The 24805-nt window shown below is 43.4% G+C and overlaps 2 protein-coding genes across 12 annotated transcripts in view; both read left to right on the top strand.

Moving 5' to 3' along the window:
- Positions 1-16885, top strand: part of FBXL8 (F-box and leucine rich repeat protein 8) — an 80791-nt gene extending 63906 nt beyond the window's left edge. For 9 of the 10 annotated variants that reach the window (XM_056526241.1, XM_056526239.1, XM_056526242.1 and 6 more), the window contains 2 exons: positions 9817-9994; positions 15602-16885. In XM_056526241.1, the coding sequence (XP_056382216.1) occupies positions 9817-9994; positions 15602-16601 (1178 nt within the window). In that variant the 3' untranslated portion in view covers positions 16602-16885. The remainder of the gene's footprint in view (positions 1-9816; positions 9995-15601) is intronic. The other variant, XM_056526245.1, reaches the window with a different exon arrangement.
- Positions 16886-23830: 6945 nt separating this feature from the next.
- The window catches only part of HSF4 (heat shock transcription factor 4), an 87536-nt gene continuing 86561 nt past the window's right edge, over positions 23831-24805 (top strand). The window contains exon 1 of one of the 2 annotated variants that reach the window (XM_056526248.1): positions 23831-23842. Coding sequence is in view for 1 of the 2 variants with exons in the window: in XM_056526246.1 (XP_056382221.1) it covers positions 23885-23968 (84 nt within the window). In the remaining variant the exon portion in view is untranslated. The other variant, XM_056526246.1, reaches the window with a different exon arrangement.

Below are 24805 nucleotides of genomic sequence, written 5' to 3'. Positions count from 1 at the left end.
TTTTTTTTTTTGCTGTTCTGGCACCATAGGGGCTTCCTAAATGCAACATGCCCCTAAAAAACCATTTCAGAAAAACGTACTCTCCAAAATCCCCATGTCGCTCCTTCGCTTCTGAGCCCTCTAGTGCACCCGCCGAACACTTTACATAGACATATGAGGTATGTGCTTACTCGAGAGAAATTGGGCTACAAACATAAGTATACATTTTCTCCTTTTACCCCTTGTAAAAATTCAAAAATTGGGTCTACAAGAACATGCGAGTGTAAAAAATGAAGATTGTGAATTTTCTCCTTCACTTTGCTGCTATTCCTGTGAAACACCTAAAGGGTTAAAATGCTGACTGAATGTCATTTTGAATACTTTGGGGGGTGCAGTTTTTATAATGGGGTCATTTGTGGTGAATTTCTAAGATGAAGACCCTTCAAATCCACTTCAAACCTGAACTGGTCCCTGAAAAATAGTGAGTTTTAAAATTTTGTGAAAAATTGGAAAATTGCTGCTGAACTTTGAAGCCCTCTGATGTCTTCCAAAAGTAAAAACACGTCAATTTTATGATGCAAACATAAAGTAGACATATTTTATATGTGAATCAAAAAAAAATGTATTTGGAAAATCCATTTTCCTTACAAGCAGAGAGCTTTAAATTTAGAAAAATGCTAAATTTTCAAATTTTTCATCAAATTTTGTGATTTTTCACCAAGAAAGGATGCAAGTTACCACAAAATTTTACCACTATGTTAAAGTAGAATATATCACGAAAAAACATTCTCGGAATCAGAATGATAACTAAAAGCATTCCAGAGTTATTAATGTTTAAAGTGACAGTGGTCAGATGTGCAAAAAACGCTCTGGTCCTAAGTTGTAAAATGGCCTGGTCCTTAAGGGGTTAATGAAACTGCATGGCCAATGGCGCAAATGTAAGAAAAATACCAAAGTTCAGAAGTGCGTATTTTTGGTCACTTCATATACTATAAAAAAGAAAAAAATATTAATAAGTCCAATCCAAACCAAAATGGCACCAATAAAAACTACAAACCACAGCGCAAAAAGAAGCCATCATACTTCCACGTATACCAAAAATGTATAGGGGCCAGAAAAGGACAATTTTATAGAAACTTAACCCCTCCAGCATTGCACAATTGCATTGGTTTATTTTTGGCTTCATTGTAGATTTTGTGGTAAAATGAGTGATGTCACTACAAAGCACAATTGTTTTCTCATAAAACAAGCCACATATGGGTGTGTAGGTATAAATGTAAATTGTGGAAAAGTTATGGCTATTAAAAGGCAAGGAGGAAAAAAAAATAAAACACAAAAACTGTGTTATGGGGTTAATGCCACCGCAAAGTATTTTTAGATCATAGTGGCATTAAGAGAGTATGAGGCGGGCACTTACACAGGTGCTAGCTGTTAACTGACACCATCTATCAGTGGCAGAAATTGGAGATACTATGACTCCTATTCCAGCTTATAAACTCCCTAAATGCCACTGTTAATAGAAATCACATCATCTAGAAGGTTCTCCTGCACATTGAATGCGAAAAATGCAGTGCCAGAAATTATATTTTTTGACACCTCACATCCAGAAAATAGATAAAATGTGATCAAAAACTTCTGTCAATGCCAAAACAGGGGGAAGGCTGGGAGAGGTGAGCTATGAGCAGGATAGCTACTTTGGAATAAGAGTAGGATAGGTGCATCTGTTTATTTTACCTCATATATGAAAGTGTTGTGATGAAGAGGAGGGATATTTAAAGGTCCTGGGTACAGTATGACGCTTTAGGTAGAGATAGGGCCAGGGTCACTGTAGGACAAGAACTATTGATACGGAACTACTGAGATGTTAAGTGACACATTAACATTGACTTGTTAGTGCAATATTTTGGCTTTTGGGGCCCCACTTTTAATTTTGCCCAGGGCCACATTAAAGGACAAGTCTCACAGTAAACAATTGTTCAGCTTTTAGTGCAGAAGGTAAAGTTATATAGGTTTGTAAATCACTTCCATTACCAATGCTGCTTAGAAACAAGCTTTATCTGCATTCTTCTGTCTGACAGGAAATTCAGCTGTTCCAGGTTTTCATGACTTTCGACCCCCTATTCAGGCTGTTATCAGCAGCATCCCGGGGGCCGTGACGTGACAATTACCCAGAAAACCCCTGTGCTGCAGAGAGCTGCCTGAGCTCGGGCTTAGCCCCTCCCATCTGATGAATATTCACACTGTCCTCCCTCTGTTCTGCAGTGATTGGCTGAGCAGCACTGCCTATATGCCGGCTGATTCACATCATAGTTCTCTCCCCTCTCCTTGCTAATGTTTTTACACTGAGAACGGAGGAGAGGGGGGAGGGGAGGGAGCTGCCAGCGTAGGGCTGTCACACTGAGAATGGAGGGGAGGGAGAGTAGAATTGTCACACTGAGCACTGGGGAGAGAGGAGTGCAGGGCAGAGGAGGGTGGAGGTGATTGTGCCACTGTAAAGCTGTTTCATTGAGAGGAGGAGGGGGAGGGAGTGATTTTACAGTGTAAAACTGCAGCTTCCACTCCCGGGTCCCCCTCTCTGAGCACTGAGATTACATTTTGTTTCCTCGTGGCCACCCTGCTGTATAGGGCTATGATTGGAGCTCAGTGTTATGTGGGAGTGACTAACATAAGTTAGGGGAGGTAACAAGCTCTCTGCTCAGGCAGCTGAGAGCAGGAAATGTGAGCAGTGCATGCAGGGAAATGTAGTCTTTGACATCACAGGCATAGCCACCATAACCAGGAAGTAACTGCAATTTATGAGCTGAATAGCTGGTGAATGGGGGGCGGAAAAAAAATCACAAACATGTCAGAGAGGTGGTAGGTGAATATACTATGGAATGGCTAGGTATTTTTTTTTCTTTGCTGCATGGGATATCTTCTTTAAGTCTAAAACCAGCCCTGGCACTACCTGAGCCACTTGTGTGGGTTATAAACTCAGTCTCATGCTACCATTAGAGCGAAAGCACAGCCAGCATTAAAAAGTGGCCAAAACATCAGCCAGGAAGCATAGGAACAGAGAAGTTGTCTGTGGTCACCAGCTGCAGAACCACTCCTTTATTGGGGGTGTCTTGCTAATTGCCTATAATTTCCACCTGTTGTCTGTTCCATTTGCACAACAGCATGTGAAATTGGTTGTCAATCAGTGTTGCTTCCTGAATGTACGGTGTGATTTCACAGAAGTGTGATTGACTTGAAGTTACATTGTGTTGTTTAAGTGTTCCCTTAATTTTTTTGAGCATTGTAAAATGGCACAGGGCAGGGTAATGAAATTGCACCGGAGGGTTGTCTACCTCTAAAAGCTGTGACAAAATGTTTGCAGGAGCGAGCGGGATTGGACTCCTCTGATGCCGGAGCTGGCAGAATGAAACATACACCTTGCTTGAGCAGGTGGACATGGTCAGAAATCCAGTGGGAGCCGGAGCCGAATTAAGAAGAAAACCCAGGTAGGGCTCTACTTGGGGTACCAGATCAATTCTGCATAGATATGTAGGATTTAAGAAATATATCACAGGCAGGGAATAGAGATGAGTGAATTATTGTAAAATTGGATTCTGACGATTCGCCGAATTTCCCCCAAAAAAGTGTGTTTCGGTCCAAATTTATTTGAGGCAAATCGCTATAAAAAATGGCTATTTCTGGCCTACAGAGAGCCTCAATAGGGGTGTAGAACACTTTGCCTTGCTGTAACATGCATAGGGTGTGTGCTGGGTTAGTGAAATAATACTGTTATTCAGTATGACCTGCAGACCAGTGGCATCGCTATTAGAATCACTGTCGCAGAGCGGCACAATGACAGAGTCTGGAAGTGGCATCAGTATGATGAGACCATATAGAGGCTAAATGACACAGCGTGGAGGTGGCGGCAGCATGAGGAGAAAATATAGTGGCTGAATGACACAGCCTGGAGGTGGTGGCAAAATGAGGAGACCATATAGTGGCTGAATGACACAGCCTGGAGTTGGCGACATCATATAGTGGCTGAATAAGACAGCCTGGAGTTTGTGGCAGCATGATTAGAACATATAGTGGCTGAATGACACAGCCTGGAGGTGGCGGAAGCATGAGGAGACCATATAGTGACTGAGTGACACAGCCTTGAGGTAGTGGCAGCATGAGGAGAATATATAGTGGCTTAATGACACAGCCTGAAGTTGGTGGCAGCATGTGGAGACCACATAGTGGCTTAATGACATAGCCTGGAGGTGGTGGAAGCATGAGGAGACCCTATAGTGGCTAAATGACACAGCGTGGAGGTGGCGACAGCATGAGGAGAACATATAGTGGCTGAATGACACAGCCTGGAGGTGGCGGAAGCATGAGGAGACCAGTGGCTTAATGACACAGCCTGGAGCTGGCATCAGCATGAGGAGAACATATGGTGGCAGAATGAGACAGCCTGGAGCTGGCGGCAGAATGAGGAGAATATATGGTGGCAGAATGAGACAGCCTGGAGGTGACAGCATCATGAGGAGTCCTGAAAGTGACCCAGTGACAAAGTGGTGCGGTGGGTGGCAATACCAGTACCAGGAGACGAAGGTGGGTGAAAAAAGGAGAACTTGGCATCAGATGTGTGGCATCAGGCAGGTGGCAGGATCAGAAAAGTAGCTGAGGCAGGTAGGCAGAAGAAAACGGTCTCTTTTGTAAAAGTGTTAGTGTGCTAAGTAAGTATTGAGGATATGCATTACATAAAACTTAACGTTTAATAACATGCTTAGGATGAAATATATGGACCCCAAATTCTTTTTTTAAATCAAACAAAAGGAAAGGTGTGCAAAAAACACCATGTGCCACCTACACCACCAAGTATTGATGTGATGCAAAGACCTCTAAAAGGTGGAAGGGAACAACGTATGGTCCATTGTAACCGGTGGGGGTAAAAACTTCCCCTGTAAGGCCCTACTCTTGCCCTATTAATTCCCTTCTTGACAATTGTTGCTCACCCTAAAAAGGACGGCCCCACACAGGAAACTCTCTATTTCCACCTAAAAACCCTGGGAAATGGCAGTGTTTGTAGGGGGAAATCGGGAGAGGTTCATGTGTGGGGCTGCCCTTTTTAGGGCAAGTAACACTTGCCAAGAAGGGAATTAATAATGCGAGAGTAGGGTTTTACAGGGAAATTTTTTACCTCTACCTGTTACAATGGACCATACATTGTTCCCTTCCACCTTTTAGAGGTCTTTGCATCACATCAATACACACCTTTCCTTTTGTTTGATTTAAAAAAAATATATTTGGGTCCATATATTTTATCCTAAGCATATTAATAAAAGTTAAGTTTTATGTAATGCACATGCTCAATACTTACTTGTGGTCTGATGCGGAGGAATGTTTGTAACTGGGGATCAGCACCTTAAATATCTTTTAGCACTGTCCATATTTGTGAAGTGTTGGTGTGGCACCATGGTCAATCTACTCTGATGCATCAGGCATTGGTTGGTGGAAATCCTGGCTTATCCATGCCTGATTCTTCTTCACAAAGGTCAGTCTCTCAATATTTTTCGTGGACAGACAAGTTCTTCTTGGGGTTACTATGGCCCACGCCACACTAAACACCCGCTCTGATGGCACACTACTGGCCGTGAAGGACAGGTTTTCCAGGGCAAACTCTGCTAGTTGCGGCCACAAATCAAGTTTGGCTGCCCAGAAGTCCAGCAGATCTTCATGGTGTGTTACCATGGTCATGTCAAGGTATTCCACCACCTGCTGGTTCAGGTCCTGCTCTAGGTCTACCAGCTGCTGATGAGTTGCTTCACTATACGGGTGAAGAAAGGTAATCATCAGCGAGACTGTAGACTCAGGCTGCTGCTGATGGAGCTGGTACTGCTCCTGCCACCCCACCCCTCCCCAGCAGCCATGGCAGTGGAAGGTGAGCGCAGAGCTCCCCCGAGTCAGACCTGCCAGGAGATGGACGATGGCGCAGATAGGCATCGGCCAACTGATTACGTAGGATGTCTCTGTAGTAGTTCAGTTTGTCCTCCCTCTCAGTGAGTGTAAAAAAAGGCCCCCATTTTGTCCCGGTAGCGAGGGTCCAATAAGGTGGAGAGCCAGAGTTGATCCCACTGCTGAATGGTGACAATTCGCTGGTCACTACTCAAGCAGGTGAGGATGCCATGCATCGTGCCATTTGTGAAAGTGACTCGGAGGGACTCCCTGCCTCCATCTCCACTGCATACTGCCACAGTCCTCTGTCTCTCCTTCCTCATAACCCTCTAGCTGCTCCTGCTCCTCCTCTCCTGTTGAATGACTAGAAAACCCCATCTTATGATTTCTAAACTGTGCTCCATTGTGCCCCTCCCCCCTCCTCCTCCTCCAGTTCAGCCCCCACAGGGTTCATGTGGCCATGAGATGTAGGTGTCATGTCTCCAGTGCCCTGACCAGCCATCATTTCCAACACGTGTTGTAGTAGATGAAGCAGTGGAATTATGTCATTCATCCCGTAATCCTGGCGACTGACTAATAATGTGGCTTTCTCAAAGGGCCTGAGCAAACGGCAGGTGTTACATATGAGCTGCCATTGGTTCACATTGAAGTTACGCTTGGATCATCAAGAAATTGGTGATGGCTTTTCTCTGTTTGTATAATTGGTCCAACATATAAAGGGTGGAATTCCAATGTGAGGAAACTTTGCAAATCAGACTAGGTTGGGGGAAGCCGTTCTAACGCTGCAGCTCAAGGAGGGTGCGCTTTGCGGTGTACGAGTGCATTCAAAGTTTCCTTCCCATTGTTAGGATATCTTGCAGATGGGGGGAACACATCAGGAACGATTTGACAACCAGATGGAACAGGTGTGCCATGCAGGGTGCATTTCTCAGGCTTCCTTGCCGCAGTGCAGACAGGATGTTCTTCCCGTTGTCGGTCACCATGCTTCCCATTTCCAGTTTTCGTGGAGTAAGCCATGATTTGATTTCTTCATGAATTACTTTTAACAGTTCCTCCCCTGCTTGGGACTTACCACCTTGGCTTGGCACAAGCCATCAGTTCTCTGAAAGGTGCAGAGTCCACCACCTGAAAAGGGAGGGACTGCAGCACCAGCAACTTGAACAGGAGCACATTCAGCTTCTGCACCGTTGGATGAGTAGGCACATACTATTACGGCTTCTTCATCATCGAGTTGTGTCTGCACATTACTGATTTCCTCCTCAGCTTCCTCAACAGTGTCTGCTTCAGGAGCCTGAATGCTTGCAACACTACCTCTCATGCCATTCTCCTCATCACTACTTGCCCGCTTAGCAGAGGAAGCGGCGGATGTCTCCTCCACTTCTTGGCTGGGCAGTAGCTGCTAACTGTCCTCTAGATCATCCTCACTAAATAGTGGAGCTGAACCCACAGCATAAGATACTTCTGTGGGGGAGGGAACAGCATAGGACAGAGGCAATGGGAGGACAGGGACTGCTCCCGGGCCATGCCAACTGAGGGTTGTGTCTGAGGAACCCACCGACTGTTGACTGTGGGTGTCAGATGTCACTTGTGATTAAGTGGATGACTGGTGTTAACCAATCGATGACGGCAGATGGGTTCCTGGTCGAGACACAACCGCTAGCTGATACCGGGAGCTCTGGCCTTTCGCTGCATCTCCTGCTACCACTCGCTCCTAGTCTGCTGCGACCTCTGCCTGATGAATTTAGGCCTCTGCCACTCCTCTGTGCACGTCCCAGCACTTCTCTGCCTGACATACTTAGTGCGTATATGAGGGAGTACAATACGCTCCACTACGCTTAAAACAGTATTTGTGTACAACACCAGCCGGTGTGTACTTTTGCCTGGCCTTTCACAGTATCTAGGCCCTAAGACTTTAACAGGAACAAAATAGTACACCACTTAGATGTACGTATGTGGTATGCACATATGAGGGGAGGACTTGCGCTCCAGTACGCTTAAAACAGTATTTGTGTACGACACCAGCAGTGCACACCAGTGCTGCAGCACACAGTCACTGTGTACTACACCCAAAATTGCACTTTCTCTCTCAATCTCACTCCCTTCCTTAGTTCCTTAGTGCTTCTAGGCAGGATTTGGGCTTGAGGTGAACTGCTTTTGTTATGTGCAACACACTGCTCTCTGTCACTCTCTAAATTAGAACACTGTAGTGAATGGGAGGTGAATCACTGCTGTAAAAATGCTTTTCTGTGCAAAATACACTGCTCTCTGTCCCTCTCTCTGTGCAACAGAATGCTGATGTGACCGGGAGGTGAATCGCTGCTGGAAAAAGGCTTTTCTGTGCAACACACAGCGCTGTCTGTCCCTCTCTATCTCTCTGAAATAAAAGGCTGAAGTGACTGGCCGCAAGATGGCTGCCAATTATAGCAGGCTGTGATATCACAGGGGTGAGTGGCTGCTGATAGGCTACATGCTGCATGTGATTCAGGGTCATCCCACCTACCCTTGTTCCCGCCTTCCCAGGATTCCTTGCTCCATGTCCTCAAATGTTTATCCGCCATTTTAGATGCCCTGGAGCCTAAATGGAGTTTAATGAAGCGATTTGCATGATCAAATCGTGACGATATTTGCATTAATTGCAAATCGAATTTTTCCTGAAATTCGTAACGAATTTGGATTTGTCAGATTCAATTCACTCATCCTTAGCAGGAAATAATTTATTCTCTTCTGTATATTAGTGGAGTACAGACATTGCTGTACTGTGCTGATTCAGATTCTATGTTTTTTTTCTCCCTTTTGATATAAGTCATACAAATAACGTTCGTTCTGAATCTGTGTCTGCTCACACAACTTGCTGTTCTCACTATTGGTTCCCCGAGTCATCTGACACTGATCTACCAATGCCAGCTGATGGGAGGGATGCAGATTTTGTTTCCAGGAAGAGCCAGTATTGCACGGTGGTGAGTATTAAGGGTGTGTACTTATGGCTGAAATATATGGAGAATTGTATTGTATCTCATAATATAGTACGCAGATGTGATGTGATGCTGCATGTGACTGCTCATTACACCGTTTAGCTACTGTGGTGTGTGCTCTGATTTAATGAAGAATAAATAGTTGAAATATTTAAATATAGATCACTACAACGATGCTTCATTAACCCTATGCAAAAGTTTTAGGTGACACAAACCATTTTTTTTTATGATGATGGATAAGATTTGGGAATAGAAAATTAACTCTGTAGTACTGTAGAACAAGAACTATGGGAACAATAAAGACATATATATAAAATCTACTGTCCCCAACGAAACCACAGTAAATAATATAAAATTATAAGGCAATTAAAAAAAGTTGCATGTTCTATTAGACTCTGTACAGTAGTGTTTCCCAACTAGGGTGTCTCCAGCTGTTGCAAAACTACAACTTCCAGCTAACCTGGCTGTCCGGGCATGCTGGAAGTTGTAGTTTTGCAACAGCTAAAGGCAACCTGGTTGGGAAACACTGCTGTACAGAGTTATAAGAAAGCATTGCTTCTAGGAGAGCATAAAGACGTTGTGAAGGTCTCTATCTGTGCACGTCCTCCATCATTTATGTCCGATTTGTGGAATGCTTGAATTGTATGAACAGGAGTGTCAAGCAGTCTTTATCTGCTCCGATTACTAAGACAACACACAACAGGGAATGCCCCTATACGTTAACACGCACCTACTCACAAGTGGCCTGACCTCAGTTATGTAAATGATCTGAAGATCTGACATGTGACGTCACTCCTGACTGCCTCGCCTTACACCTGTGCTTTTGCCTTTAAAGGACTAAAGTTGTGCAATCAATGCTTCTGTGGGTGGAAGTAGAAGACTTTGCCTATTTATGCAATATCCGGTACATGAAATACTTATTACCTGACATTTTCATTACACACAGGTTCACCTGGAACTGGACGAGTGACAATGTCACTACAATGGATGTACATGCCGCAGGAGGTTCTTGCACAAATATTTTACTACTTGCCTCTTACAGATCGTCGGTCTGTTTCCCTGGTGTGCCAGTCCTGGGCAATGGCCGTGGCATCAAACTCTGTCTGGCACTACACAGAGATCAGGTAGGCATTGAGTTAAATTGGTAAAAACTTGAAAAGTATGTCTCAGGGTTTTTAATGCATATTAAGTTGAAACTCCTGGGACCCAATCCAAAATTTATGTGGGCCTCAACTATTATGCATCTTGGTCTCTTCATATGTGACAGACTGCAAACCCTATAGTTTCCACTACTATAATTCTGCTAGTCTGTCTAGGGGTTTTGTTTTAATACCATTGTTACAATTAGCATCTTCAGACAATTACAGTGGTCCCTCAAGTTACAATATTAATTGGTTCCAGGATGACCATTGTATGTTGAAACCATTGTATGTTGAGACCAGAACTCTATGGAAACCTGGTAATTGGTTCTGAAGCGACCAAAATGTCATCCAAAAATAGGAAAAAGTGAGGATTAAACAAAAATAAGTAGATAACTAATATAGATAAAGCAAGATAGTACATATAAAAGTAAGAAAGATCTGCTGGGAGCTGTAAATCACTGTCTATTTCAGTGTTTCCCAACCAGGGTGCCTCCAGTTGTTGCAAAACTACAACTCCCAGCATGCCCGGACAGCCGAAGGCTGTCCTGGCATGCTAGGAGTTGTAGTTTTGCAACAGCTGGAGGCACCCTCTTTGGGAAACACTGGTCTATGTAGAGGAAAGAAGCTTCTTCAGGGTCCTGTACAGAACACACAATGTCCTAAAAAAAAAGTAAAATGGGGCCGCCCTTAGCTGGTGTCCAAAGGAGCAGCTAACTCTGGCACAGATAAAGAGTACTGAACATGTAATATCTCCCTGTACTGTAGGGGGCGCTACCAGACACCAGTCAGGGCATGCACTTAAGGAATACAGGGGTTTTACCTGTAAAATGTCCATCCTGATTAGTCGGTTCTTCCAGCCCGTGACACGTTTCGCAGATTCCATAGCATTGTATTTTGAGTCTGGTTTCAAGTTACAATAGTCCAGAAAAGACCATTGTATGTTGAGGCCATTGTAAGTTGAGGGATCACTGTACTTTCATTACAATAGCATGTAGTGTACATAAAAAAATTAAAAAAAAATTGTCCTCACCCCTGGATACCTGTGAGATAAATTAATAATAATTGTAGTCAGGGCTGTGGAGTCGGAGTCGGACGACATTTTGGGTACCTGGAGTCGGAGCCCGACCCCGACTCCTACTAAATTTAGATTGGAATAAAAAAATTTAAAAAAAGCAAGTTTAAATGTCCCAATTCACAAAAAGTTATAATTAATGAATTCTCTACTATAAGAATAAAGACCAATGCATGCAGTGCCTCACGTAACCGCAAAACGAACACGTTAAGTGACTGTGAAGAAGCATGCTTTTCATGTGCTTTACTATATGGCACACAACGCACAATTAGAAGCGGCAATACTTATACTTTCCATAGTGTTGTGTTCTGCTGTTACAGAGAACCCATGGGTAACCTAGCCTCTGACTGATAAGGGATTAAGTAAATATGTTTTTTTGCAGGACTAGAGACACTTGTATAAGTGAAGGGAATGGAGGGTCAATAGTTCAAGACTGAAGCTGTAAACCATTGGAAAAACTGCTGCCATTCAGCTAAGGCTATAAAAACTTGTAAACTCGATTGTTAGTTTAAAGGGGTACTCCGCACCTAGACATCTTATCCTCTATCCAAAGGATAGGGGATAAGATGTCAGATCGGCGGGGTCCCGCTGCTGGGGACCCCCGGGATTGCCGCTGCGGCACCGCGCTATCATTACTGCACAGAGCGAGTTGGCTCTGTGCGTAATGTCGGGCGATACAGGGGCTGGAGCATCGTTATGTCATAGCTCTGCCCCTCGTGATGTCACGGCCAGCCCCCTCAATACAAGTCTATGGGAGGGGATAAGGGGATAAGATGTCTAGGGGCGGAGTACCCCTTTAACCCCTTAAGGACGCAGGACGTAAATGTACGTCCTGGTGCGGTGGTACTTAACGCACCAGGACGTACATTTACGTCCTAAGCATAACCGCGGGCATCGGAGCGATGCCCGTGTCATGCGCGGCTGATCCCGGCTGCTGATCGCAGCCAGGGACCCGCCGGCAATGGCCGACGCCCGCGATCTCGCGGGCGTCCGCCATTAACCCCTCAGGTGCCGGGATCAATACAGATCCCGGCATCTGCGGCAGTGCGCGATTTGAATGAATGATCGGATCGCCCGCAGCGCTGCTGCGGGGATCCGATCATTCATAACGCCGCACGGAGGTCCCCTCTCCTTCCTCCGTGCGGCTCCCGGCGTCTCCTGCTCTGGTCTGTGATCGAGCAGACCAGAGCAGAAGATGACCGATAATACTGATCTGTTCTATGTCCTATACATAGAACAGATCAGTATTAGCAATCATGGTATTGCTATGAATAGTCCCCTATGGGGACTATTCAAGTGTAAAAAAAAAAGTAAAAAAATGTAAAAGTAAAAGTAAAAAAAAAGTAAAAAATCCCCTCCCCCAATAAAAAAATAAAAATGTCAGTTTTTTCCTATTTTACCCCCAAAAAGTGTGAATTTTTTTTTTATAGACATATTTGGTATCGCCGCGTGCGTAAATGTCCGAACTATTAAAATAAAATGTTAATGATCCCGTACGGTTAACGGCGTGAACGAAAAAAATAAAATAAGTCAAAAATTCCTACTTTTTTAATACATTTTATTAAAAAAAATTATAAAAAATGTATTAAAAGTTTTTTTACATGCAAATGTGGTATCAAAAAAAGTACAGATCATGGCGCAAAAAATGAGCCCCCATACCGCCGCTTATACGGAAAAATAAAAAGTTATAGGTCATCAAAATAAAGGGATTATAAACGTACTAATTTGGTTAAAAAGTTTGTGATTTTTTTTAAGCGCAACAATAATATAAAAGTATGTAATAATGGGTATCATTTTAATCGTATTGACCCTCAGAATAAAGAACACACGTCATTTTTACCATAAATTGTACGACGTGAAAACGAAACCTTCCAAAATTAGCAAAATTGCGTTTTTCGTTTTAATTTCCCCACAAAAATAGTGTTTTTTGGTTGCGCCATACATTTTATGATATAATGAGTGATGTCATTACAAAGGACAACTGGTCGCGCAAAAAACAAGTCCTCATACTAGTCTGTGGATGAAAATATAAAAGAGTTATGATTTTTAGAAGGCGAGGAGGAAAAAATGAAAACGTAAAAATTTAATTGTCTGAGTCCTTAAGGCCAAAATGGGCTGAGTCCTTAAGGGGTTAAACATGATTATGGGATTATACTAGGGAAATCATGTTTTATAATAAATGCCCCTTCCTGGATCCTCCCACTGCCCTATCTTCAGCAGCAGATCAGCACACAAACTGTTCAGTAGACTGATGGCTTCCCAGCCAGTAGTCCTGTGGTAATGACAGGTATGTTACCTTTCTTTCCTTCAAGGAATGTATAAAATACATTTGCATATTAATACAGAGGAGTCCGAGTTGGAAGTACAGAAAACTCCGGAGTCAGAGTCAGAACATTTATCTACCGACTCCACAGCCCTGATTGTAGTGCAGATTTTCCTGAATTAGTCTGAATAAATTCCCACACAGCATATTAGTTAGGCTGCTCTTACATAGTGCAGTTTTGTTCTGCAGAGTTGGAGAATTTGATGATCTCAAGGAGACATAGTACTTCAACTTTTTTTTTCTCTTTTGAATTCTCTCCATACAAGGAGTGGAGTTTCTTCTTGGTTTAGTAAAATTTAATGTGAATTGTATTTTGAACGTATTTAATCATCTGTTAGCTGTGTAACTAAAAACTGCATGAGTTCTTGATGCAGTACTGCACTATGTAAGAGCATCCTTTCAGATAACTTAGTTCCTTACATGTGAATGGGATGTTTTTAGAAGCCACGTTTCCCCAAGCCATGGTCACAGAATGTAAGACTGCTTTTACACTGTGTCTATCAGACATATATGTCAGGGAGAGCGCTGTGTTTATTGTGCATAATAGGGTAGCAATATGGGGTCAAAGTTGCCACTGGGCCCCTAAGCTAGAAAGCCCATGGGCTGCTCATGGCACACTAAGCTTGCTACCTTCATATTCAGGGCTCTATTGCAAGCACTGTGACACTAGGTAGTGTGAGTCAGCTAAATATTTAGGACACTTGTGCTGCCCAACATCATGGTTCTTGCCGGGGAGCACTGGCAATAACATACAGTGAAAGAGTAGTCATCTGGGAGCACCATAACCTTGCGGGGGGCAGAGTAGATTCACTATTTGTTTTTGAGGGGGAGGGTGGCATTAAAGTAGGCACTATAACCTGGTGGAGGCCCCTATTACTTTGTCAGGGCATACTGGGGGCACTATAAGGTTGTTAAAGCACTATTACCTTGTGAGGGCAGAAAGGGAGGCACTAATTATGGGGGGCACGATTATCTTTTTGGGGGCATAAAGGGGGCAGTATTGTAGGGACAAAGATGGACACATTTACCTTGTGGGGTTACAGAAGGGGCGCTATTACCGTTTGGGGCAATAATGGAGCAGTATTGTTTTATAGGGGCAGAAAGGGGTACTATTAACTTATGGGGTGCACAGGGAAATTATTATTATAGGAGATACATAAAGATGTAAAAGAACTGCATTATTATCTTGTGAAGGACAAAGAAGGCAGGTATTATGATGCGCACAGCGGTTAAAATATTATTGCACTGGGGGACCATTACTTTGTGGGTCACAAAAGAGTCCACAAGTACTGGGAGGGGCACAATTACTATGCCGAGGAAAGTGAAAAAAGCATTGAGGGTAGTAGCAGATTAGTTGTATGCATAGAAGAGTCATTCCTGGAGAACTTTTCATGGTGAACTGGGTCAAAAAAACAAAAGTGGACAATTCTGATCAGAGAAGACTTATTAGGTGACAGGGTGCATAACTGTGGAATTTTCAATCTCAGACCTTAAATGCAGGTGTCAGGACTATTTTGAAGTGCTACCACTACACTAAACGCTGCTACTACATATACAGTATTTGATGTGTATTCCGGTGTTCCTTGCTTCTATAAAGATGGTGAAACCATCTAGTGTGAAATAATTACATTGACACACTGTCATGACACATTGTTTTTAATGTAATAAGGTCACTTGAATTATAGGGTTTTATACAGCAACAATAAAAGCTAAGTTTTGGGGAAGTAGTAATTAAGGGGATATTGTGGCCCGGGTTTTTGTGATTTCATTGATTGGAATCCCTGACTTTCCTTTTGAGGAATTTTCTGTTTTGGTATAAGGTAGAAGCCCCAATATGTACAAAGGAAATCCACTATATTAGGTAGAAGCCCCCAATAGGTTTTAAGTCCCCTCCAAAAGAAAATAATAAGCCCTCTACATCCTTCACTTTGTTAGTAGTGCAGGACCTTCTCCTGCAAGCCACAGTGGTGCAGGAGCTATGAAATTACATCACTACGCCGCAGGTCCTGCACCTCTAAGAGGCCGCAGCCTTCAAACATAGGGAAGGTGATATGGATTTTTATGGTCTATGGGTATGAGAGACATTGAATATTGAAGTTTGGATTTTGTCCCAGAGCGTGTTTTTATAATCTATCTATATAGATATGAAAAGTAATAGTTTTTACTAACTGCATGTATTTTCATTCTGTTTCAGCTGGGTATCAGATGAAGAAGTTCTAACCATAGATGGTCTACAGGATTATATTGGGCAGATAAAGCAACTGAAGATTGTGTTTGACCAATCAAAAGAAGAAACACGGAAAAATGTCATACAAATTCTGAACTGTTTGGCCAGAGAAAGCAGGAAGCTGGAAAGTTTGAATATTGCATGCTGTGGGGAGAACCCATATTTCTACTCTGGACTTGAGATTTTGGAAAGCATCATGGAGCTCTGTCGGAAGGAAAGTCAGATAGACCTCCATCACATTGACTTAAGGAAACTGCCCTTTACTCTTAGTGATGGCTTTACAAGACTTATAGCTACTGGGAGTCCCAACCTTTGTAGTTTGTACATCAACAATAGAACATTAGTTTGCAAAGTAACTCCTGACACTCTAATGCAAGTTTTACAAGTATGTCCTAAGCTGACCACTCTAGGGGCTTTCTGCTCTAGTCTTTCTGAAGATGTGTTTCGAGAATTGATGAAGCCAGAAAGACCACCCCTTAAACAACTGGATATTTTATGTGAACGTCTGGACAAGTACACTCTTGCTATTTCGGATAACGTCTGGGGAGCCCTTCATCAACGCCACCCCACTCTCTCTGTGGATTTAGAGTTTGACCACACAGTTCCAGCCTGGAAAATTCCAAGAATCTTAAAGCCAAACATCCCAGTGACCACATTACAACTCAACACTTACAATGAAATGACAAATCAACTGAGATTTGTGGGTACTCATTATACTGGTTGTCTAAGGAAACTTTTCATACAGACAACATCCTCAAGTGCACTTAACTCAAGTCTTATTGACATAGCTGTGAAATGTACTAAATTGGAGGAAATTCATTGCTATTGTGTAGTGGACCCAGAGGTTATTCAAGCATTCCTGAAGAACTGTCCACTTTTGAAGAAGTATACCCTTAAAGTTGTAAAAGAAAAACATCCATGGAAGGCAACTTATCACCAGCCAGCAACAAAAACAGTTACGAACTAAAATAACGTTGACTTCAGTCATTCATATATTTGCAACAGGCTCATACCAAACATATTTACACCTGCAAAGTAATCTCACTCAAAATAGCCTATGTAGCACAAAATCTATGTCACCGCTGTCACCACCAATGTCCCATCTAAGCCACTTTGACTCTCCAAGACCAAAAATTGCCTTGCGCCATGCTTTTTTTAGGCTTGTGTACACTGTCAACTTTGTTGTTGCCCATGGTGCACAGTTGCATTTCATTGTCCAGAGAAAGATTCAAAATAAAAGAAGTTATCTGATTGGTTGTCATGGGCAGTACAGCCATCTTTTGTATGCATAATTTTAATATCTGAGGCCTAATGTTTACAACTCAATGGGGGGTATTCATCAAGAGTGGTGTAGGTGAACATCTTTTTACCCCATTAATTCATGTGGTGGAAACTGTGTACCTGCACCAGATTTATTACATGGTGCAGGGCAAGTGATAAATCTTGTGCTGATCACATTTCTTACTTGTATAGTGCCCCTCTGCGACTTTTTCTGCGACTTTTTATCCCGTGCAACAAAATGTGCGACTTTTTAATAATGCTCTTTGCAGTCAGTTTTGTAAGCCAAGTCATGGCTGGTGTAGATTTGCGCCTAATTTAGTGCAGTTGCCACAAAAGTTGCGACAAACCAAAAAGTTGCATACGATAAATAGAATACCAGGAGAAAAATTACAGCATGTGCCATCTTTTTCTCCCGCTATTCATAACAGGTCCTGGCGGCCCGTTGTTTGCATTGCTCCCCGTTAAGAGAACAGCCGTTAAAGTCAGAAAAAAAAGTCACTTTGATGGCAGTTCTCGACGGGGAGCAACAGCAGTGTAAAAGTAGCCTAAGAAGTATATGATAAAAAGTATAAATCCTCATTATATAGGGGCTAAAATTTTTGTAGTTTCCCACACAATTATCCACCACTTATTTACCCAAAATTTGAGTTTTTTTGCTTATCATGTAGGGTTATGGACTTGTTCCGCTTTGGCTTTCTTGTCAAGCATGCTCCGTTGCAGCACAGCTCTAGGGTGAGGTGTTTCTATGAAACACATGATGGGAATTAGGAATTCAGTGGGAGGCACAACAGTAAGGCTTTGTTCACACAGTGTAAAATTTTGTGGCATATTTTATGTTTTTTTTACTGTACAGTAATCCGCAAAAAGATTTTCAGCTACATTTTTGCCGATTACGTTCAAAGATGCACACGTACAATAAAATCATGAATAGGACTGTAAAAACACAGATTTAGGACTGTAGCTACACAGATTTTTTTGTCTGTTTCTATAGAGACACAGATGCAAATCCAAAAATGTTTGCAGTATCTTGTAATACCTTTTTTTTTGGACTAACAGAATTTTGTAGAGAAGCTTTCGGGATTCCTCCCTTTATCAAGTCTAAAGCAAATCTAAGCTCACAAGCAGAAGACACAGGTTACATCTCACAAATATGCAGGGGTTAAGACAATAGATGTGGAGAATTCACACTAAGATGGATTTGCATCTGCATCACTGGACTAATACGGCTACTCAAATTTACTACATATAGAGACACATATATATATATATATATATATATATAGATAGATAGATAGATCTGCACAGGAGCTATGATCAGAAAATGGTAGAAGACTATTTGCTCAGTTGCTTTAGTTTATTTATTGCTTCAATGCACGCAAAAAGATGTTATAAAGGTCTCTATGTTTATAAGGATAAGTAAATAATTGTATGTCCTCTATTATTTGTCTGATTTTTGGTACCTGTAAGAATTGTTTCTAGTCATGCTTGAATTGAATCTGTATAAACTGCGGTGTCAAGCTGTCTATTTTTCACCCCAGTTACTAAGATAACACACAACCGGAAATGCACCTTTACATTAACACACATCTCACAAGCGGCCTGTCCTCAGTTATGTAAGTCATGCATATGTGGTGACGCCAAAGTTGTGGTGTGACCATGGGGTGTGAAGGGTGTAGGTGTATGGGGCAGATGTTGTAGCCCAGGGGCAAGGTGTTATTAACTCCTAAATGTTCGTGATGCCAGGATGTGGTTTTCTCAGTAACCACCCGAACTGTAGCACTGCTACCCCAATGTTAGGCAGGGCAATAATAGTCCAAGACCAGGTAAGGGTTAACGGTAGCTTTACTGCGGTTAGACAGTTGTTAAGGTCTTTACAGCTAGGCCAGAATCCCAGGGAGATGACCAGTAACATGGAAAGGGCCTTGCAGCTTGCTGGGACTTTCAGTACTTTTGGGTCAGACTTTAATACAGCCACTCTGACTATAGTTGACTTGACTAGTGACTTGACTGTGTTAGAGACAGCAGACATAGATGAGCAGACTTACTGACATGTGGCTGGTGGGCAGGCTTTATGGCCTCCGGGTGTACTGGACACTGGATCTGTGCTTTGCTGTTCCTCAGCAGAAGGTAGAAGACAAGAACACAAGAGCTAAGAGATTGTAATGGCTGCCCCTCTTATAAATGGGGGCTGAGCAAGAAGCCCATAGGTCAAGCTGCAGGTCAGGTGGTCATCTGGTGCTCTCTGGGTAACATAACACATCATATGAACATAACAGGTGATACCTCCAAAGGTCCTCCAGGGATGTGGAATTTCTATCGCCCGACACCCGGGACTAGCAGTTTTGGGCGCCGGGCAGGTGAATTTGTCCGGCCCTTAGCTCGGCTTCGGGCAAGCAGGGCCGGACCTGACAAGTGCGGCGGATCTGCAGTCTGTATGGAGCGGGATCCCGACTCCTGCCCGCTCCATACTCTGCAGCCTGTGTCCTCGGAAGCAGAGCAGAGGAGATGAGAAGCTGTGTATGTGTCTTCTCTCCCCTGCTCTGCAGACGTGCGGGGGGAGATGAGGGGGCGTGGCTTATTTCTCCCCGTGCAGACCTGCATTCTCTGCCTTCACTCCCCACACGTCTGCATGGGGAGATGCATGCGGCGCTCTGCAGTATGAATGGAGCGGGCTCGGGATTCCTGCCCGCTCCATACTCTGCAGCCCCCGGCTGTTCTCAGTAGCCAGGGGCCGCCGCTAATAGCTAGCATGCGGCGATCGCCGCGGCTGGCTATTAACCCTTTAGATCGCCGCTGTCAAAGCTGACAGCGGCGTCTAAAGGGACATGTGAATGCTCCATGGTGGGCTAGTGGGGTGGATCGCCCCCCCCCCCCCCGCAGCACGATCGCAGGGGGGCGATCCACTATAGAGGTAGCCGGAGGACTTACCTCTGCTTCCTCCTGTCCCGCTCTGTCATTGATAGATCCTGGCTGGACCAGGCTCTATCAATGGATCACAGAGCACACAGATTAATAGAGTTCAATAGAATCTATTCATCTGTCTGAGGAATCTAATGATTCCTCCTATAAGTGTAATAAAGTGTAAAAAAATTAATAAATAAAGTAAAATAAGAAAGTTTTAATAAAAGTTTGAAAGACACACATTAACCTAGTGGTCTTCAAACTGTGCCCCTCCAGATGTTACAAAACTACAATTCCCAGCATGCCAGGACAGCCGTTGGCTGTCCGGGCATGCTGGGAGTTGTAGTTTTGCAACATCTGGAGGGCCACAGTTTGAAGACCGCTGCATTAACCCCTTCCATGTTAAAAGTTCAAATCACCCCCTTTTCCTATTTAAAAACATGTAAACATAATAAAAATAAACATATTTGGTATCATTTCGTGCGTAATTGTACAACCTATGAAAATATAACATTATGTATCCCGTACGGTAAATGTAAAAAAATACCAAACCACAGATTTGCAATTTTTATAATATCCCAGAAAAAAAAGTTAAAAAGCGATTAAAAAGTCAGATCAATACCAAAATGGTACCGATACAAAAAACAGATTATGGCGCAAAAAATGAGCCTTCATACAGCCTGGTATACGGAAAAAAAATAAAGCTACAGGGGTTAAAAAATGGCAATTAAAAAAATTTGAAAAAGTCCAGAATTAGTAAAACATGACGTAAACGATACAAATCTGGTATCGCTGTAATCAGGCGCCTAAAGTATAAAACTAACATGTTATCTGACCACAAGGTAAATGGCGCAGAAAAGAAAAACCCCAAATCTGCTAAATTATTTTTTACTATTTCAATTTCACTTCCCTTAATATATATATATATATATATATATATATTTATATATTTTTTTGGTTCAGAGAATATGTTATTGAAAAATTAAAAGGTATCATTATAGTAGGTAGTTATGGCTATTATAGGGCGAGGAGGAAAAAACGAGAGTGTAAAAACGAAAATTGGCCGGGACAAGTGGATCGTCATGAGGGACAAGTAGATTTTGCTCCATTTTAGTCCCGTGGACAAGTAGTTTTTTATAAAATTTCCACACCCCTGTCCTCTTTACTTTATATACCTAACACATAACATTATGCACTATATTTACAACACTATAAATAACATTATGCACTATACTTACAACACTATACATAACATTAGGCTTACTACTATGGGGGAGACGCTGAAGGAGAGCCCCTAGGACAATGAGGGACTCAACCTGACAGGGCCTAAGTTCTGTACAGGAGTATATCTTGTACTGGGACATTACACATAGATCTGACATGTGACCTCACTCCTGACTGCCTCGCATTACACATGTGCTTTTACCTTTAAAGGACTGTAAAGTTGTGCAATAAATGCTTCTGCAGGTGGAAGTAGAAGACTGCCTAATATCCGGTACATGAAATATTTATTACCTGACATCTGAACTCCCTGGCCACTATATTAGATACCTATTAATTTACTTATTATCACAATCAGCCAAACACATGGCAGCAACTCAATACATTTAGGCATGTAGACAAAGCCAAAACAACTTGCTGAAGTTCAAACCGAGCATTAGAATGGGGAAGGGGATTTAAGTGACTTTAAATGTGAAATGGTTGTTGGTGCCAGATGGGCTGGTCTGAGTATTTCAGATACTGCTGATCTACTGGGATTTTCACACGCCAACATCTATAGGGTGTACAGAGAATGGACCAGAAACAAGAAAATATCAGCAGTGGTGTGGACGAAAATTTTCATTTTTTCTTGTTTTTCTTCTCACCTTCTATGTTCACATGGCAGAATGTCCGCTAGGACATTTTCGGGGAGGAATTTTTGTCACAAATTCCACTGTGTAAACATAGCCTAAGAGTAATATTATTATTATTTTTTTTTTTTGTACAGAGGCACATGCTTTTTCTAATTTCTATTTATTAAAATGATTTGCATTGTCATACTTTGATACCCATAACTTTTTGTTCTGTAATTTTGATGTAGATGGGACATTTTCATAAATTTGTATTACATTTTTTATGGAATTTGACAAAAAAAAATCAACAATTCTAGCATTGGGTTTATTACTGTGCTGGGAAGAAAGAGAATATGAAGTCTATGTTGTTAAATTAAAGAGAGCTAGGAGCGATCCAGTTGGCTTTTCTATATTTTGCGCTTGTAGTCTGTGGCAAAGCAATGAAAGCGCTCTGGCAATACAGTAACCCCCCCGACATATGATCAAATCGACATACGATGCTTTTATATGTTGGGGGCCATCGCATTAACTGCTATCAGACAGCGCAAAATGCTTAAGCTGCTGTCGGATAGCAGTTTAAGCATCCTGGACAGGTTCACTTAACTATCCCCGCTGCTCCGGGTCCACTTCGCGATCCTCCGGCGTCTTCTGCATCTTCTCCGGGGTCCGGGCCTCGCTTTCCGGCGTCGTTATTACGTCGCTGCACACGCCGTCCCGGCGCCGCAACATAATAACGTCACCAGAAAGCGAGGCCCAGACACCGGAGAAGATGCGGAAGAAGCCGGAGGATCACGAAGAAGACGCTGGAGCAGCGGGACAGCATCGGGAGCCCCTGGGACAACATCGGGGACGCGGTCCGTAGCGGCGGGGACAGGTGAGTATTAAATGTACTTTTTACATTGCACGAATCCCTCGTTTGGATTCGACAAACGATGGGTCATTTGGAATGAATTACCATTGTATGTTGATGGACCACTGTATGACAGCAGTCTTCTATATAAGCATAAGCTGGCCGAGATGGGACCACCCCCTTTGTAGAACCTATCACCTTATGCAATACAGTGGTCCCTCAACATACAATGGTAATCCATTCCAAACGGACCATCGTTTGTTGAAACCATCGTATGTTTCGGGATCTGTGCAATGTAAAGTATAGGACAGTGGTCTACAACCTGCGGACCTCCAGATGTTACAAAACGACAACACCCAGCATGCCCGGACAGCCAACGGCTGTCCGGGCATGCTGGGAGTTGTAGTTTTGCAACATCTGGAGGTCCGCAGGTTGAAGACCACTAGTAGAGGAAGTTGTACTCACCTGTCCCCACCGCTCCGGACCGTCACCGCTGCCTGGGATGTCGCCTTCCATCGCTGTCGCCGCGTCCCCTGGGTGTCCCCGACGCTCCGGCAAGGCCTCTGCTTGCCCGGCATCCTCGCTCTCCGTCGCCGCCATCACGTCGCTAAGCACGCCGCTCCTATTGGATGACGGGAAGGCGTGCGCAGCGACGTGATGACGATGGAGAGCGCCGATGATGCAGGCGATCCCGGAGAGGACGCTCCGGAGCCCCGAGGACAGGTAAGTGATCGTCAGCGGACCACACGGGGCACCATAAACGGCTATCCAGTGGCAGCTGAAGCAGTCTGCGCTGCCGGATAGCCGTTTATGCGATGGCCCCGACATACAAAAGCATCGTATATTGATGCTGCCTTCAACATGCGATGGCCTCTGAGAGGTCATCGTATGTTGAAATGATCATATGCCGGGGCCATCGTGGGTCGGGGGGTCACTGTATATGAAAATCAGTTGTTCAATGCCATTTTACAGAATAACCATTAGGTGTCAGTAGAACACATTAGGTACAATTCACATTGGGGGAGACTTATCAAAACCAGTGCAGAGGAAAAGTTGCCCATAGCAACCAATCAGATCCCTTCTTATATTTTTGACAAGGCCTCTGCAAAATGAAAGAAGCGATCTGATTGGTTGCTATGGGCAACTTGGCAACATTTCCTCTGCACAGGTTTTGATAAATCTCCCCCATATGACTCTTGGGAAGCAAGGATGAAAAATGTTTTTTAAAAATTGCAATAAAAACTGTCTGTGGCTTGCTGTCCCATTGAACTTGATTTTTCCCATGCGTCCCCCCCACTCCCCCTCTTGCTGTGTACCATAAATAAACTTGGCCTGCACATACAGGTAATAGTCAGCCACCTACAGTGCAGTGTTTGTTACAAGACAATGTATTGGCCACCAATGCTGCAAACAGAGGGAACAAGGGTGCATCTGATACCCCACAATGCGGCTGACCAACAATGTCTTATAGTATGTAATCAAATATTGTAGCAAACAGGGTGCATTAACATGTACAGGATCTTCTGCATATTTTCAGCAGCTGATTTTGCTACCCATTAACCTCTTAAGGACGCAGGGCATTAACCCTTTAGATGCGGCATTCGCCCTGTCTAAAGTGAAAGTAAACCATTGCCAGTTAGCTTAGGGTGCTGTTCGGGATCGCCGCATCCCGAACAGCTTACAGGACAGCAGGAGGGTCCCTACCTGCCTCCTCGCTGTCCGATCGCCGAATTACTGCTCAGTGCCTGAGATCCAGGCATGAGCAGTCAAGCGGCAGAATCATTGATCAAGCAAGGTGGTAGGTGGGCACAAAGTGCATGAGGCCTCGGTGACTGAATGTATGTGTCAGGGACAGTACATTCAGTCACCGAGGCCTTATGCACTTCGGGCCCACCTACCACCTTGCTTCACGGTAGCGCTACCTTATTCCGCTTGTCCCCTGGTACTGTATCTCAGCACTCACTCTCATAGAGCTAGCCGCACAACAGTGGGCACTTTCTGAGGTGCTCCAGCGCTGCCTAGGATCTTTCCAAACGCAGCAATCCACAGACTGTGCACTGTATGCTCTCACAAGACATACCATAACCTACCAAACACACTGTTTTATTGAATTGTTCTAATTTTGCCTAATTTTAACATTAGTATTGTATATGTTTAACCTTGGAGTGGATTGCCGGCATCCACTCTAAGACCCATTTTATTCTAGTTATAATAAATTAATTTCCATACACACAGTTACCTCACCCCCCCCCCCCTGCTGGGAGTTTAGCAACAGCTGGAGGCACCCTGTTTGGGAATCACTGGCGT

This window comes from Hyla sarda, chromosome 6 (assembly GCF_029499605.1).
Source record: "Hyla sarda isolate aHylSar1 chromosome 6, aHylSar1.hap1, whole genome shotgun sequence".
Taxonomy (NCBI): Eukaryota; Metazoa; Chordata; class Amphibia; order Anura; family Hylidae; genus Hyla; species Hyla sarda.
This window is presented reverse-complemented; position numbering and strand designations above follow the sequence as displayed.